The following is an 18,388-nucleotide window of genomic DNA, read 5'->3' as shown; positions in this document are numbered from 1 at the left end:
GTATGCATTGCCCCCCTCATTCCTATCCTGGTATGCGTCGCCCTCTCATCCCTATCCTGGTATGCGTGGCCCTCTCATCCCTATCCTGGTATGCATGGCTCCTCATCCCTATCCTGGTATGCAGGGCCCCATTCCTATTCTGGTATGATTTCTGCCCAAACCCGGTCGTGGTATGCATGGCTCCATCCTTATAATTGGCCCCCATCCCCTTCCTGATATGCATGGACCTATCAGAAAACATTTGAACAAAAACAAACCATTACACTCACCTACTCGGCGCTCCCTCGCAGCGTCCTGCAGATGTCGGACCCTTGTATCAGCTATTGCTGTATTTAATCAGAAGTATTTGTGTATTTCTATTTGTAATTATTATCAATAAAGTATATATTTTAGGGGTTTTCTTATTATTTACAGTATGTCAGACAGCTTGGAGTGGAGCCAAAACGGTGTGACTTTTCCAAGTTCTTTATGCTTGAATACTAGGGTAAACGCTTTAAGAAATCGGCCCCAAAGAGTCTGTGGAAGACAAATGGTGCAAAATTTGTAATGAAAACCAATTCTAATGTTGATTTTTAGGCCAAAATACATGCATTTAAGTAAAAAGAAAAACTGTCTCCAAACGTGGCCAACCTTTGAAAATTGTATATGTTTAAATATTTTCAGCAAATTTTCAATAATTTCATAAATAAATAAAAATGTTATCTAAATTTAAGTAGCTGCGAAGAAGAAAGTAGTCCGCACCTCCTGCACACGTTGAACCACAGACACACACAATATAACAGCTGATGAAATGTTGCTACTAGCCCCAACGGAATCCGGGTGCTCATTCTAGAAAAAAAGATATGTCCAAGCAAAAAAGGAAAAGAAGAGCACTCACCATCCGTAAAAAATCCAGTCTTTTATTGTGACATACAAGTCAACAGCAGGGTAACACGGGAGAACATGAACTGCAAACTGACGACGGCCGTTTCGAGCTACCGCGGGTCTCCACGGGCAGAAAGAGGTCATAGGGCATAAAAAGGTCACAGAGCAGAAAGGGGTCACAAGGCACAAAGGGGTCATAGGGCATAAAGAGGCACAGGGCAGAAAGGGGTCATAGGGCAGACAGAGGTGACGGCATAAAGAGGTCACAGGGCAGAATGGGGTCATAGGGCAGAAAGGGGTGACGGCAGAATGGGGTCATAGGGCAGACAGAGGTGACAGGGCAGAAAGGGGTGACAGGGCATAAAGAGGTCACAGGGCAGAAAGGGGTCATAGGGCAGAAAGACACGGCAAAAAGGGGTCAAAGGGCAGAAAGGGGTTACAGGGCACAAAGGGGTCATAGGGCAGAAAGAGTCACAGGGCAGAAAGGGGTCACAGGGCACAACTAGGTCACAGGGCAGAAAGGGGTCACAGGGCACAACTAGGTCACAGGGCAGAAAGGGGTCACAGGGAACAAAGTGGACTTTTACCAGTTTACACAACAAATGCTGTGTATTCAGTCACACTCCCCTCTGCATCCTGAGAGATTTGTCAGTCTCAGGACTTACAAAAGCGACTGGATTTTCGGTCCAAGTGTGATCTGACAAAGTATCTGATTGTACTCGGACCAGTGTTATGTTATGTCCTTCTTTCTTCTTGGACAGAGTCTGTCTGAGGATATAATCGCAGTGTGCACAATTTACATCCGCTATTCGGATCGGCCATGCAAGTCAATGAGTGAATGCAAAGCATCAGACTGCACTCGAATGCCATCAGAGTACTGTACAGTCTGATTTGCACGGACTGACAGAATGGAAAAGATTAAAAAATAAATCACACTGCTCTGCCCCATATGTACATTTATACACCTCACACAGCTCAGACACCCCTGCTTCCCACCCCCCCAAAAAAGCTATACATCTTTTTTTTTTTTTTGATGGGAGGGGACAGGGGTGTGTGAGGTGTATAATTGTGTGTGTGTGTTATATATATAGGGGTGTGTACATATATAGGGGGTGTATATAGGTGTGTGTACATATATAGGGGTGTGTGTGTAGAGAGAGAGATAGGTGTGTACATATATAGGGGTGTGTATGTATATATATAGATATATAGAGAGAGAGGTGTGTAGATAGGTGTGTGTACACACATACACCGTCATCCGTCCGGCAGCTCTGCCTCCTCCCAGCAGTGACAGCCACCATCGCTTCCTGCTCCCATTCCTCCTCTCTCCCTATAATCACAGCCGTCTCCTCCCCTGCACGTGACTGATCACATGACCGTGACATCAACAAAGGTCCTTAGTGTCGGTGCGGTGTGTCCCGTGTGGTGACTGTGCGGACCGGAGGCTGCTGGTGAGTGCGGGCACTGGGGGCCATTACTGTGGGTCAGCCCCTGTCCTCCGCCTGTCACTGTGTAACAGCAGCACAGAGGCCGGGAGGAAACTCGTCCTGCTCCACAGGTGCCGCGTCCTGCACTGCCGCCGTGTATCTGCTGCTGCTGCACTCGCCGCTCTGTGTAACTACAGCAACTAGTGTGTGTGTGTGCGCGCGTGTGTGCGTGCGTGTGTGTGTGTGCGCGCCCGATATGTGCACAGCCTGAGCGCTGTGTGCTGTGGACGTATGTATCACTCAGGATACACTGTGATTTATATTATGTATGTATGTGTGCAATAACCTATGTATGTATATATCTTAGTCACATTGCATTGTGTGTGTATGTATGTGTGTATATATATATATATATATATATATATATATATATATATATATATATATATATATATAATCTCTCTTCCCACTCTTGTACTGTGTGTACACTGTACCCCGCGCTGTCTATTCCCACGGCCGGGTGGTGATATTTGTACGCCGTAGCCCGGGGGATCGGTGTTGTGCTGTCAGGTGGCTGTTGCTCCTGGCTGTCGCCTCCTGATCCGCGCCCCCTGTACCTGTTTGTGTTCCTCTGGTTGCTGTAGATCTGAGGTCGCCTCCATAGTCTGGTGCGTTTCCGCCAGCAGTGCCTCGTGCACCGTGTTCCTGCACATATTAGGTAATCCTCACCTCCAGCTGTTGTAACCTACAATCCCAGCTCGTCCTGACCGTCTCGTCCTGGCACTTGTAGGTCCATGACCGCTGGAGCCGCACATGGGAGGAGGACATTTCAGGACCAGAGCTGAACCTCACACAGGGGGGTGTGGGGAGAACAATTGGGGGCATATAAACAGTGAAGCCCCAAACAGTGATCCAGCACGAAGTCCGTGGTTTTTCCCCACCATGTGTTGGTGTGAACATCATGGAAAAGTCCGTATTTCACTTAGATCGTGCTGAAAAGCGTCAATGGATCCTTGAAAATGCGCGACAGCAGATGGCTGGCGTCAGTGCACAATCCGTGTGCTGTCCATGATTAACACTGTCTCAGAAGACTCTTTGTCCTTTATTTATCAATATGTGAAAATCAGTGATGGTGAAAGCCGGCACGCTGACCAAACACTGGTGAAACATGGGCAAACAGCTGTCTGAATGAGGCCTTCTATTGCTGGAGACTTACATGTTTGTTCCTGTCTTGGAATCCGTGCCACGGCCTGAAATCTGCAGGCTCCTTTCCATATTCTATGCCAGTTTTCCCTTGTGATTTCCCCAGTGTTGCCTCCTTATTGTGGTATCCATATTCCTGTACCCTTCCAGCACTTTATGCAGTCATGCATCCTCATCAGTCAGGTGAGCGTGAGTCAGTGTCAGTATAATACCCCGATTGTCCTCTCCTACCAGCCTCTGTACAGGAGACGTCTCTTCTATTTATTCTGTTTCTGTCCTTTCTGACAAGACTGTAATATTTTCATTCTGAGTTTTCTCTTTTTTTCTCTTTTTTTCCAGATGCCCCTTCTGTGACCGAGCATTATGGTTGGTTAAAGTAGGTGGCGTTATTTGCCAGTGCTGTTCAGCGGCAGAGAAGATGGCGACCCCTTATGTTCCTGTGCCAATAGGAAACCTGACGTCCGGAAACATCACAAGTAGAAGCCAAAGAAGCTCATCCCTTGGAAGCACCTCAACAAGTTCAACCTCCTCCAAAGAGCCACCTGAAGAGGGCAACCCTGGAAGCCGCAAGAAGCTCAGCGCCCCCGACCAGCTGAGCTGTACGTCCTCTGTGTGCAGCAGCCCCCTCGTAAGAACTAAATTTGACTCCTCCGTAGAGTTCAGCTCGCGCCCCTCGCCGCAGGAACATGTGCCTAACCCGTCCGAGCTGGAAGATCGGCCTTCTACACCGACCGTCCTGGGCTATGAAGTGATGGAGGAGCGGGCGAAGTTTACCGTAAGTTTATCCTACGGTACCTACTATCATCGCTATGCTGCTTTCTTTTTATTTCCCCCCCTTTTGTTTTAAAAGGGTAACTAAAGAGTTGTAAAGAGCACCTATTGGTTATGATTAAAGATGTAGGGGAAATTCTGAGACCTTTCTCCAAATATGGTTTATTGTTGAGGCAGAGAACTAATTTATTACAGCATCTGAGTCCGTAGTGGATCCTTGTGCTCAGATCTTTCAGGATTTGTCCTGTTTTAACCATTTTGTCAACTTGCTGGTCCATAGGGTACAGCGGAAGAATGAATTCACCTATTTCTCCCCTAAATTCTCCAGAAGAGGTAACATAATGCACCCCACTGAGCAGGAATCTGACAAGTGCAAATCGGGCCAAACCTAGATAGCCATAATATAGCGCAGGGCCAGTCGCTCTAGGGAAGGTATTACATGGGGGCCACTTATTTGAGTAGCCCCTCATGACCCTTCCCCAATTGTTTTTTTGAGCTTTCAGGAGCCCTTTATGATCATAGTAAAAGGCAGAAGTCATAGTCAGCCTGGCTGTCTTATCTTACTGTCATTTATTAGGATTTCTGCATTTGGAGAGGAAGAAAAATGGATTTCCCGTATTATTAAGGGAAGTACTACCTACCTGACATGACTGATGTCTTTGTGTTTGCCGAATAATCGAGTACAATCCAATTTCTGGGTCACAGAAAGCACAGTGTTATGCACAGTCTCCTCTGTAGCCATCATTAGTTTCATATTGGTGAGGGCAGGGCCGGACGATGCATTTGATCATTTGAATAATTAGTTTTTTCTCTTCTGTATAATTCTATTTTTGATCAGAATCGTAAATTGACTTTTAGACCCATTCTCCCCAAAGGCAGAGATAATGTTCGACTCAGCGCCACAAAGAGAGACGTACAGCTCGGGAGGGTTTGAGGAGGTGACTTGACTCTGGGCCGATCCAGTCCACGACTCTGCATTGCCATGTCTGCCGCCGCTCAGTGTGAATTATGAGCGCAGCGTGCACATTCATGCAGGACGGGTCGTGCTGACACTTTTATTCAGTGTGACCCAATCTGTATGAACGTTCAAGCTGAAGTAAAAAGCCTCATTACTGTGGAAAAGAACAAGGACTCTATAGCTGCCTGAAGGAATTGGCAAACCTTAGAGAAGCCCTCTCATCAGTTTTTATCCATCATCATGTTATACAGCACTGTGTACTTACAATTGCTCGTTTTGCCTTTATACCCAGCTGATACTTCTATTTTCTCTGCTCTATGTAGAAAAGGAAGTCTCTTGTCACTGTATTGATCATTCCCCTCTTATCTCCTGACCCAGCTGCTACTTCATTCCCCCCCCCTCTCCCTTGCCAGGGACTTTTGCAGTGATGACTCCTATCTTGTGCAGAGAAAATTGACCTCCTGTTTCTATTTGGAGCTTAGAAGGATTCAGCTACTCAGTTTTTAATCATGTGATGTCATAGACCTAATGGAAAAGAGAAAAATTAACTGGGTAGAAAAGCAAAATGAGCAATTGTAAGTAAACAGTGCTATATAATATGATGATTGCAGTATGTTAAGAGGATACCAGTATTGATGGGAGTGCTTCTTTACAGTCAATATTAACCCTTTAAATAGGGCCCTTCACTACATTTTTTTTTTATTTTAAACTATATACTCCATTAAAGGGGGGCTGAAGCGCAGATGAAAACCATTGTGTTGCAGATCTGGGCTCTTGAAGTTTAGAATGTCAAATATGCAAAATTTCCATTCAATCTAGGGGCTGATAGCAGAGATTGTTCTGAGCCACCGTCCAGTGCTAAGCACTGAGCCACCGTCCAGTGCTAAGCACTGAGCCACCGTCCAGTGCTAAGCACTGAGCCACCCTTCTCATTTTAGTGAGCTATACAGTTTGACTGGATGTACTGTGAAACCAGAACCTTCATTGGCAGACAAGTATTTTGGACTTTTGCTCCTCATCTGTGTAAAGCATGAGAACTGTTTGTCACAGGCCTCTCGCCCAGCCAATGAGTTTATTCTGTGTGGAACTAGCTACGTTGATCAATAACTTGCACAAGCCTCAGTAGAAGGACTGCAGATGTGGCCGTACAGAATTGTGCCCTTGAATGAGTGGCCTGAACCTGACCACGCCACTAATTATTATATACAGGAAAATATGTGACTGGCATATAATATATTATGACCATCAGATATTGTACCCGTTGGGTATCATGAATAACATCAGATGTTCTGTGGTCACACATCCTCCTGTATGTAATATACTGTGTGTACACAGACCTCAGCAGTATATACAGCGCAATGTGTGATGTCCTGCAGTCATAGTAATATACCGTCACATATCCTCCTGTATATCACATAGTAATTCACATACCAGCCATATATTCTCCTATACACTGTATGTGTTATACTAGATGACACATACCGGATAATACACTACCGTTCAAAAGTTTAGCGTCACCCAATTTTGTGTTTTCCATGATAACTCATACTTTTATTAATCAAATGAGTTGCGAAATGAATTGAAAATCTAGTCCAGACATTGACAAGATTCGAAAAAAAGATTTTTATTTGAAACTAGATGGCAGCCCGATTCTAAAGAATCGGGAGTCTAGAATCCATATATACTTTATTTATTCAAATGTAAGAATAATTTGGTGGGCGGGGACCCTCAGCCTCCGATTTGGTTGGCGGGGCCCCACGGCCTCCGATTTGGTGGGCGGGGTCCCTCTGCCTCCGCTTTGGTGGGCGGGGCCGCTCGGCCTTCGATTTGGTGGGCGGGGCTCCTCGGCCTCCGATTTGGTTGGCGGGGCCCCTCGGCCTCCGATTTGGTGGGCGGGGACCCTCGGCCTCCGATTTGGTGGGCGGGGACCCTCGGCCTCCGATTTGGTGGGCGGGGACCCTCGGCCTCCGATTTGGTGGGCGGGGACCCTCGGCCTCCGATTTGGTGGGCGGGGACCCTCGGCCTCCGATTTGGTGGGCGGGGACCCTCGGCCTCCGATTTGGTGGGCGGGGACCCTCGGCCTCCGATTTGGTGGGCGGGGACCCTCGGCCTCCGATTTGGTGGGCGGGGACCCTCGGCCTCCGATTTGGTGGGCGGGGACCCTCGGCCTCCGATTTGGTGGGCGGGGACCCTCGGCCTCCGATGTGGTGGGCGGGGACCCTCGGCCTCCGATGTGGTGGGCGGGGCCCCACGGCCTCCGATTTGGTGGGCGGGGTCCCTCTGCCTCCGCTTTGGTGGGCGGGGCCGCTCGGCCTTCGATTTGGTGGGCGGGGCTCCTCGGCCTCCGATGTGGTGGTCGGGGCCCCTCGGCCTCCGCTTTGGTGGGCGGGTCCGGGCCCCTCGGCCTCCGCTTTGGTGGGCGGGGCCGCTCGGCCTTCGACTTGGTGGGCGGGGCTCCTCGGCCTCCGATTTGGTTGACGGGGCCCCTCGGCCTCCGATTTGGTTGGCGGGGCCCCTCGGCCTCCGATTTGGTGTGTGCTCTGCCTGGGACCCCATATGCTGCCTGGGGCCCCTGTGCTCTGCCTGGGGCCCCATATGCTGCCTGGGGCCCCTGTGCTCTGCCTGGGGCCCCATATGCTGCCTGGGGCCCCTGTGCTCTGCCTGGGGCCCCTGTGCTCTGCCTGGGGCCCCATGTTCTGCCTGGGGCCCCTGTGCTCTGCCTGGGGCCACTGTGCTCTGCCTGGGGCCCCATGTTCTGCCTGGGGCCACTGTGCTCTGCCTGGGGCCCCATAAGCTGCCTGGGGCCCCTGTGCTCTGCCTGGGACCACTGTGCTCTGCCTGGGGCCCCATATGCTGCCTGGGGCCCCTGTGCTCTGCCTGGGGCCACTGTGCTCTGCCTGGGGCCCCATATGCTGCCTGGGGCCACTGTGCTCTGCCTGGGGCCCCATATGCTGCCTGGGGCCCCTGTGCTCTGCCCGGGGCCCCATATGCTGCCTGGGGCCCCTGTGCTCTGCCTGGGGCCCCTGTGCTCTGCCTGGGGCCCCTGTGCTCTGCCTGGGGCCCCATGTTCTGCCTGGGGCCCCTGTGCTCTGCCTGGGGCCCCTGTGCTCTGCCTGGGGCCCCTGTGCTCTGCCTGGGGCCCCATATGCTGCCTGGGGCCCCTGTGCTCTGCCTGGGACCACTGTGCTCTGCCTGGGGCCCCATATGCTGCCTGGGGCCCCTGTGCTCTGCCTGGGGCCACTGTGCTCTGCCTGGGGCCCCATATGCTGCCTGGGGCCCCTGTGCTCTGCCTGGGTGTAGGACACTGGTGACGTCACTTAGCTCCGGACATTAGCTCCGGACATTAGCTCCGGACATTAGCTCCGGACATTAGCTCCGGACATTAGCTCCGGACATTAGCTCCGGACATTAGCTCCGGACATGAGCTCCGGACATGAGCTCCGGACATGAGCTCCGGACATGAGCTCCGGACATGAGCTCCGGACATGAGCTCCGGACATGAGCTCCGGACAAAGCCACGGAAGTTGGCACAAATTGCAGGAAGTAGTATTCTAGGCAATTATATCTAATATATAAAGCTGAATGTGTGTGTGTGTGTATGTATGTATGTATGTATGTATGTATGTCCGGGATTGGCATCTGAACCGTAGCAGCTACAGCCACAAAATTTTGCACAGTCACACGTCTGGACCCCGAGAGCGTCATAGGCTATGTTGTGAGGTGAAATTTTAACCCCGCGCTTTCCAATTCACCAAACAATTTTGCCCCTATCTACATAATGGGGAAAAAGTGAAAGGAAAAGTGTTGGAGGCGTCGCAGCTACAGGCACAAAATTTTGCACAGTCACACGTCTGGACCCTGAGAGCGTCAAAGCTATATTGTGAGGTGAAATTTTAACCCCGCGCTTTCCAATTCACCAAACAATTTTGCCCCTATCTACATAATGGGGAAAAAATGAAAGGAAAAGTGTTGGAGGCAAATTAACAGCTGCCAGATGTGAACAAGGGGGACTTAAAGAATGACAGCGATGGCACCAAAGAGTATATACTGTACAGTTGCTAAGGTGGGGCCCCAACATGGGATAATCACACCACCACGGGGATATGAACACACACACAAAATGCGCCACACACTACCACGTGCTCGAACACATATACCACCCTCAGTGCACATTTCACCACACATACACCAACCTCGCCACATAAAAGTAGAAACACAAAAGTCGCCGCTCAAAACTCGCCACGCGCAAAACTCTCCACATGCAAAACTCGCCACACGTGCAAAACTCGCCACACGCAAAACTTGCACACGCAGAAAAATTGCCACACGCAGAAAAATTGCCACATGCACAAAAGTTGCAACACATGCAAAAGTTGCCTCACACAAAACTTGCACGTACTCAAAAGGCACCACACATAAAACTCGCCACGCGCAAAACTCGCCATGCGCAAAACTTGCTGCACACAACTTGCTACACTAACCTGTCACATGCAACTCGACACACAAAAAGTTGCTACACGCATGTCGCCACACAAAACTCATCTCACAAAAGTCCCTACATGCATGTCGCCACACGCAACTCAACACACACAACTTGACACACGAAACTCGCCCTAAAACACACACAAGTCTGGTATCCTTCAAAAATAAAAATCTGATTAATAAGCAGACAAACTACAAGAGCAACAAATGTACCATATAGGAATCCGGCAGCTGTCAGTCACATGACCAGTCTATTATGTGTATGTGTGAGCTAATATATACTGCCAGGGGGTGGGCTTACTGTTGGCTGGGGATTTATCAGGCTGCCATTTTAGCTTACAAATACTGAGGTAAAAATACTGACCAAATAACGTGTGAACGAGGGCTAATACAGGAGGAGATGACATACAGCTATATACTATATACAGGAGATGACACACAGGTATATACTATTTACAGGGGAGATGACACACAGGTATATACTATATACAGGAGGAGATGACACACAGATATATACTATATACAGGAGAGATGACACACAGGTATATACTATATAGAGGAGGAGATGACATACAGGTACATACTACATACAGGAGGAGATGACATACAGGTATATACTATATACAGGAGGAGATGACACACAGGTATATACTATATACAGGAGCAGATTACCTACAGGTATATAGTATATACAGGAGGAGATGACACAGGTATATGCTATGTATAGGAGGAGATGACATACAGGTATATACTATATACAGGAGATGACACACAGATATATACTATATATAGGTGAGATGACACACAGGTATATACTATATACAGGAGATTACATACAGGTATATCTAATATATAAAGCTGAATGTGTGTATGTATGTATGTGTGTATGTCCGGGATTGGCATCTGTACCGTCGCAGCTACAGCCACAAAATTTTGCACAGTCACACGTCTGGACCCCGAGAGCGTCATAGGCTATGTTGTGAGGTGAAATTTTAACCCCGCGCGTTCCAATTCACCAAACAATTTTGCTCCTATCTACATAATGGGGAAAAAGTGAAGGGAAAAGTGTTGGAGGAAAATTGACAGCTGCCAGATGTGAACAATGAGGACTTAAAGAATGAGAGCGATGGCGACAAAGAGTATATACCGTACAGTTGCTAAGGTGGGGCCCCGACATGGGATACTCACCACACACGGGGATATGAACACAAACACAAAATGCGCCACACACTACCACGTGCTTGAACACATATACCACCCTCAGCACACATTTCACCACACACACACACCAACCTCGCCACATAAAAGTCGAAACACAAAAGTCACCACTCAAAACTCGCTACATGCAAAACTCGCCATATGCAAAACTAGGCTCACGCAAAACTCGCCACACGTGCAAAACTCACCTCATGGAAAACTCACCTCATGCAAAACTTGCACACACAGAAAAATTGCCACATGTACAAAAGTTGCACCACATGCAAAAGTTGCCTCACACAAAACTTGCACATACTCAAAATGCACCACACATAAAACTCGCCACGCGCAAAACTCGCCATGCACAAATCTTGCTGCACACAACTTGCTACACTAACCTGTCACATGCAACTCAACACACAAAATGTTGCTACACGCATGTCGCCACACAAAACTCATCTCACAAAAGTCGCTACATGCATGTCGCCACACGCAACTCAACACACACAACTTGACACATAAAACTCGCCCTAAAACACACACAAGTCTGGTATTGTCCTTCAAAAATAAAAATCTGATTAATAAGCAAACTACAAGAGCAACAAATGTACCATATAGGAAATACGGCAGCTGTCAGTCACATGACCTGTCTATTATGTGTATGTGTGAGCTAATATATACTGCCAGGGGGGAGGGCTTCCTGTTGGCTGGGGATTTATCAGGCTGCCAATAGCAACCAATCACAGCTCAGCTTCTATTTTGCTACAGTTAATTAACCTGAGCTCTGATTGGTTAATATAGGCAACAAAGACATTCTCAGTATAACAAAGCTAATATATGTTGTGAAATGCTTCTATTTGCTTAGTTTTTGCCTTTTAATAATTACATTTCTATCTATTTGTTTTGTGGTTTTTGTGTGCAGAATAAATTTTTGTTAACACATTCTATTTTGCTAACAGCAGTCATTAACCCGGGCGAAGCCGGGTAGTACAGCTAGTATTAGATAATTTTCTCCTTCAAACTTTGCTTTCGTGAAAGATTGCTCCCTTTGCAGCAATTAGAGCATTGCAGACATTTGGTATTCTAGCAGTTAATTTGCTGAGGTCATCTGGAGAAATTTCACCCCATGCTTCCAGAAGCTCCTCCATAAGTTGGTTTGGCTTGATGGGCACTTTTTGCGTACCATACGGTCAAGCTGCTCACACAACAGCTCAATGGGGTTGAGATCTGGTGACTGCACTGGCCGCTCCATTACAAATAGAATATCAGCTGCCTGCTTCTTCCCTATATAGTTCTTGCATAATTTGGAGGTGTGCTTTAGGTCATTGTCCTGTTGTAGGATGAAATTGGCTCCAATCAAGCGCTGCCCACAGGGTATGGCATGGCTTTGCAAAATGGAGTGATAGCCTTCCTTATTCAATATCCCTTCTACCTTGTACAAATCTCCCACTTTACCAGCACCAAAGCAACCCCAGACCATCACATTACCTCCACCATGCTTGACAGATGTCGTCAGACACTCTTCCAGCAACTTCTCAGTTGTTCTGCTTCTCACAAATACTCTTCTGTGTGATACAAACACCTCAGACTTGGATTCGTCTGTCCATAAGGCTAGGTTCACATTGCGTTAGCGCAATCCGCTAGCGCTAAACGGATTGCCCTAACGCAATGTTTTTTTAGGGGTCGCGTTAACGTCCCCGCTCTCGCAGATCCCCGATCTGCGAGAGCGGGGAACGAACCTCGGGTGCGCCGCGGACGTTGCAAGCAGCGTCCGAGGCGCGCTACAAAAGAACGGCACATCGCTAGCGCGAGCCGAAAAAAGGCACGCGCTTGCGATGCGCTAGAGGGAAACTTCACATTGCTGTCAATGGGCATGCTAACGGACCCGTTGCACGGCGTTAATTGCGACATTTTCGCCGTGCAACGCTGTCCGTTAGCGTGCACACATTAACGCATTGTGAACCTAGCCTAACACTTTTTCCAATCTTCCTCTGTCCTATGTCTGTGTTCTTTTGCCCATATTAATCTTTTCCTTTTATTAGCCAGTCACAGATAAGGCTTTTTCTTTGCCACTCTGCCCTGAAGGCCAGCATCCCGGAGTCGCCTCTTCACTGTAGATGTGGACACTGGTGTTTTGCGAGTACTATTTAACCCCTTCACCCCTGGAGCTGGTTTCGTTTTTCGCTCCCCTCCTTCCCAGAGCCATAACTTTTTTATTTTTCCGTCAATATGGCCATGTGAGGGCTTATTTTTTGCGGAACGAGTTGTACTTTTGAACGATACCATTGGTTTTACCATGCCGTGTAACAGAAAATGGGAAAAAAATTCCAAGTGTGATGAAATTGCAAAAAAAGAGCAATCTCACACTTGTTTTTTGTTTGGGTTTTTTTCTAGGTTCACTAAATGCTAAAACTAACCTGCCATTATGATTCTCCAGGTCATTACGAGTTCATAGACACCTAACATGTCTAAGTTATTTTTTATCTAAGTGGTGAAAAAAAATTCAAAAGTTTGCTAATAAAAAAAAAATAAAAAAAAAATTGCGCGATTTTCCGATACCCGTAGCGTCTCCAATTTTCATGACCTGGGGTTGGGTGAGGGCTTATTTTTTGCGTGCCGAGCTGGCGTTTTTAATGATAGCATTTTGGTGTAGATACATTCTTCTGATCGCCCGTTATTGCATTTTAATGCAATGTCGCGGCGACCAAAAAAACGTAATTTTGGCGTTTTGATTTTTTTTATCGCTGCGCCATTTAGTGATCAGGTTAATCCTTTGTTTTTATTGATAGATCGGGCGATTCTGAACTCGGCGATACCAAATATGTGTAGGTTTGACATTTTTTTAATTGTTTTATTTTGATTGGGGCGAAAGGGGGGTGATGTGAACTTTTATATTTTTTTATTTTTTTTATATTTTTAAACACTTTTTTTTCTTAATTTTTGCATGCTTCAATAGCCTCCATAGGAGGCTAGAAGCATGCACTACACGATCGGCTCTGCTACATAGAGGTTAAATACAGATCACCTCTATGTAGCAGAAAGGCATGTGTACTTTGAGCGCCGAGCACAGGGTGGCGCTCAAAGCAATCGGCCATCAACAACCATAGCGGTCTCAAGGATACCTCTGGTTGTTATGGCAATGCACCGCTGACCCCCGATCATGTGACGGGGGTCAGCGGTGCGAGCACTTCTGGCCGCGCGGCCGGGAGCGCTAGTTAAATGCCGCTGTCAGCGCTTGACGGCGGCATTTAACTAGTTAATGGGCGCGAGCCGATCGCGATTCCGCTCGCGCTCATTGCGCGTACATGTCAGCTGTACAAAACAGCTGACATGTCGCGGCTTTAAGGTGGGCTCACCGCCTGAGCCCACCTTAAAGCAGGGGATCTGCCAGCTGACGTACTATTCCGTCAGCTGGCAGAAAGGGGTTAAAGGGAACCTGTCACCCCCAAAATCGATGGTGAGGTAAGCTCACCGGCATCAGGGGCTTATCTACAGCATCCTGTAATGCTGTAGATAAGTCCCCGATGTTACCTGAAAGAGGAGAAAAAGAGGTTAGAACATACTCACCCAGGGGCGGTCCCGCTGCGGTCCGGTCAAATGGGTGTCTCGGGTCCGTTCCGGAGCCTCCCATCTTCATTCCATGATGTCCTCTTCTGGTCTTCACGCCGCGGCTCCAGCGCAGGCGTACTTTGCCCTGTTGAGGGCAGAGCAAATACTGCAGTGCGCAGGCGCTGGAAAGGTCAGAGAGGCCCGGCTCTGGCGCAAGCGTACTGTGTCTGTCCTGGTGAGGGCAGAGCAAAGTACTGCAGTGTGCAGGCGCCGGGCCTCTCTGACCTTTCCTGGCGCCTGCGCACTGCAGTACTTTGCTCTGCCCTCAACAGGGCAGACAAAGTACGCCTGCGCCGGAGCCGCGGCATGAAGACCAGAAGAGGACGTCATGGAATGAAGATGGGAGGTGCTGTACCGGACCTGAAACTCCCATCGTACCGGGACCGCCCCTGGGTGAGTATAATCTAACGTCTTTTTCTCCTCTTTCAGGTAACATCGGGGGCTTATCTACAGTATTACAGAATGCTGTAGATAAGCCCCTGATGACGGTGAGCTTACCTCCCCATCGATTTTGGGGGCGACAGGTTCCCTTTAATGAAGCTGCCAGATGAGGACCTGGGAGGCGTTGATTTCTCAAACTACAGACTCTAATGTACTTGTCTTGTTGCTCAGTTGTGCAGCGGGGCCTCCTGCTTCTCTTTCTACTCTGGTTAGAGCCTGTTTGTGCTCTCCCCTGAAGGGAGTAGTACACACCATTGTAGGAAATCTTCAGTTTCTTGGTAATTTCTCGCATAGAATAGCCTTCATTTCTAAGAACAAGAATAGACTGTTGAGTTTCACATGAAAGTTCTTTTTTTTTCTGCCATTTTGAGAGTTTAATGGAACCAACAAATGTAATCCTCCAGATTCTCAATTAGTTCAAAGGATGGTCAGATTTATAGGTTCTCTAATCTGCCAAACTGTTTTGCTCTGCGCTAACATACTTGCACAAGGGTTTTCAAGGGTATTCTAACCATCTATTAGCCTTCTAACACAGTAGGCAAACATGAACACTGGAGTGATAGTTGGTGGAAATGGGCCTCTATACATCTATGAAGATATTGCATTACAAACCAGACGTTTGCTGCCACAATAGTCATTTACCACATTAACAATGTATAGTGTATTTCTGAATCATTTAATGTTAGCTTCATTGGAAAAAAACGTGATTTTCTTTAAAAAATAAGGAAATTTCTAAGTGGCCCAAAACTTTTGAACGGTAGTGTATGTGACCCGATCTCTCTGAATATTCCCATTGGGCAGCTCCGAGCATCATCCTGCCCATGTGCAGTGTAAAGATGAAGCCAGTACATGCCAATTCACTGCACGCGGTGGTGGTCACCGCCTTGTTAGGGTGTATCCCAGCCACTGCATCTAAGCAACAGCTTGGGTGATCAGTGTATATATATATATAGAAATTCCATGTAAGCCGTTAACTTCTGTAAAAACGTTTATGCGTATTTTTTGTACAAAAGTTAATAGAAGAAAGATTAAAATAAAATATTGTCCTACTTTTAGAAAGGAGATTTTAATGTTCGTCAGAATCGCCCAGCCCTTAGTGAGTGCAGAGAATGGGTCACTTCTCCATTGGAGCTTTCTGATGAATGTCATCATTATTTAAGCGCACAGATAAAGGAGAAGTTTTCTGGGAAGTTTAGTAAAATAACTTATTCAATGAAATAAAAAAATGTGGGGGAAAGGGATGTGTTCAGCTCACCATATGTGTTAATATAGCCTCCATAGTAGGTACGCGTTTCAAGCTCAGGGCTCTTAAGAAGTGTATGCGAGGTTTAATGAATGTACAGTTCCCATCTTAAGTGAATGTGCACACCATGATTATTTATAAGATTATTATTATAAGAGTGTTGGCAGGAAAAATGCTGCGTTTTTTTTTTTTTAAACGTCCCTACATCTTCTTTTAGTGTGTGTGTGTGTGTGTGTGTGTGTATACACATACATACATATACACACACACACACACACACACACACACTAATATATATATTTTTTTCCCGCATTCATTTGAATGGGTGACAAATGCTGCTAAAACACTGAAATGATTGACATGCTGCAGACGTGAAAAAACACTGGTTCAAATCTACAAGAAAAAAATAAGCAACATGTGCATGAGACGTCAGAAATCTCATTTCCTTTGGTGCTGTTAAACAGTGTTTTTACCCTTGGGGGAAAACATACAAGCCCTAACTCTGATTTTTCACACTGACAGGTATACAAGATCCTGGTTAGAAGAAGCCCGGAGGAGAGCTGGGTGGTGTTCAGGAGGTACACTGATTTTTCAAGGCTTAATGACAGGGTAAGCACCGCCTGATTGCAACAATGCACTATGGTTCTGTGCTGTAATGTCCTCCTTGCTGTGGTGAGGCCGGTGCGCCTTCTCATCTGTTTGGACCTTGAGGTTGAAGGTTTCATCTGACCACAGATTTTCAATTGGATTAAGGTCTGGGCTTTGAATAGGCCACTCCAAAACATTTTAATTGTTTCCCCATAAACCACTCGAGTGTTGCTTTGGGTCATTGTCTTGTTGGGAGGTGAACCTCCATCCCATTCTCAAATCGGTGATAAACTGAAGCACGTTTTGAAAGAATATCTCAGTATTTCGCACCATCCATCTTCCCATCAACTCGGACCATTTTTCCTGTCGTCCTGTCGCTGCGGCCGACAAACCTCCGCACAGCATGATGCTGCCACCACCATGCTTCACTGTGGGGATGTTGTTCTTGGGGTGATGAGTTGTGTTGGTTTAATACCAGACATTAGGTTTACCTTGGTGGCCAAAAAGTAAAATATTGGTCTCATCTGACCACCTTCCTCCATACATCTGTGGAGTCTCCCACATGTCTTTTGGCAAATTTGGCACCAGATTGTAAGTAAAGGCTTTTTTCTGGCTGCTGTTCTATAAAGACCGCCTCTGTAGTGTGTATTACTGTGGTCATATGGACAGGTACGCAAGTTTTTGCTTGGGAACTCTGCAGCTCCTTCAGGTACCTTTTGGTCTCTGTGCTGCTTCTCTGATTAATGTCTTTATTGTCCAGTCTGAGAGTTTTGGTGGGTGACCCTCTCTTGGCAGGTTTGTTGTGGTACTGTGTTATTTCAATTTGATGATAATGGATTTGATGGTGCTCTGGAGGATCATCAGAGATTGGGATAATTTTTTTATAACCCAACCCTGACTTGTACTTCTCAACAACTTTGTCCCTGACTTGTTTGGAGATCTCCTTGGTCTTCATGGTGTTTGGTCAGTGGTGCCTCTTGTTTAATGGTGTTACAGCCTCTGTGGCCTTTCAGAAAAGGTAAAGTGTATATACTGACAGACAGGTGACACTTAGATTGCGCACAGGGGGACTTCCTTTCACTTACCTTGTGTCTTATGAAGGGAACTAGATGGAGGCCAGATGCTATCGCATCGGGAGGGCGGTAATGTCACGATGGGGGCAGGCTTTGCAGCGTTGAGAATCTCTCCCCCATGTGCTCACCCACCGATCCACTGTCTCTTTCCCCATGTGTTGACTTCTGCCATCTGTGCGCTCTTCTGTGACCTGTCTACCCCATGTGCTATATGCATTGTTTTGTCCCAGCGATGCTGTTGCTCTTCAAGAGTCTCATTTGCCCGTTGTTGTCTTCGACGTTGTGCCTTTGCTGCTTTCCTTTCATTGTCATTGGCGTACTTTTTAGGAGGAGCCATGTTGGAGCTCATATTTGCTTTTTAAAGGGGTTTTCCCACGAACGAAAATTCATTTTAAAAATTGTGTCTGACCATGTACGGAGCATAGCACATCTCCTGGGCAGGGGAGGAAGCAAAAGACAATACTGACCTAACAGCAGGAGATCGCACAGGATACATTTTGTGAGGTAAAATATTGTTTAAAAACAGTTAAAT

General features: G+C 47.2%; 1 protein-coding gene across 4 annotated transcripts in view; it reads left to right on the top strand.

Moving 5' to 3' along the window:
• The first annotated feature begins 2,160 nt into the window (after positions 1–2,160).
• Positions 2,161–18,388, top strand: part of SNX16 (sorting nexin 16) — a 41,388-nt gene continuing 25,160 nt past the window's right edge. Inside the window, exons 1-3 of one of the 4 annotated variants that reach the window (XM_077270736.1) lie at positions 2,161–2,315; positions 3,834–4,269; positions 16,718–16,804. In XM_077270736.1, coding sequence (XP_077126851.1) covers positions 3,913–4,269; positions 16,718–16,804 — 444 coding nt within the window. In that variant the 5' untranslated portion in view covers positions 2,161–2,315; positions 3,834–3,912. Of the gene's footprint in view, positions 2,377–2,398; positions 2,423–3,653; positions 3,678–3,833; positions 4,270–16,717; positions 16,805–18,388 lie in introns of those variants that run through there. The other 3 variants (XM_077270737.1, XM_077270738.1, XM_077270740.1) reach the window with 3 other exon arrangements.

The sequence above is a fragment of the Ranitomeya variabilis genome, chromosome 6, assembly GCF_051348905.1.
Source record: "Ranitomeya variabilis isolate aRanVar5 chromosome 6, aRanVar5.hap1, whole genome shotgun sequence".
In the NCBI taxonomy this organism is placed as follows: Eukaryota; Metazoa; Chordata; class Amphibia; order Anura; family Dendrobatidae; genus Ranitomeya; species Ranitomeya variabilis.
Note: the sequence above shows the minus strand (reverse complement) of the source record. Positions and strands in the feature narration are given on the sequence as shown.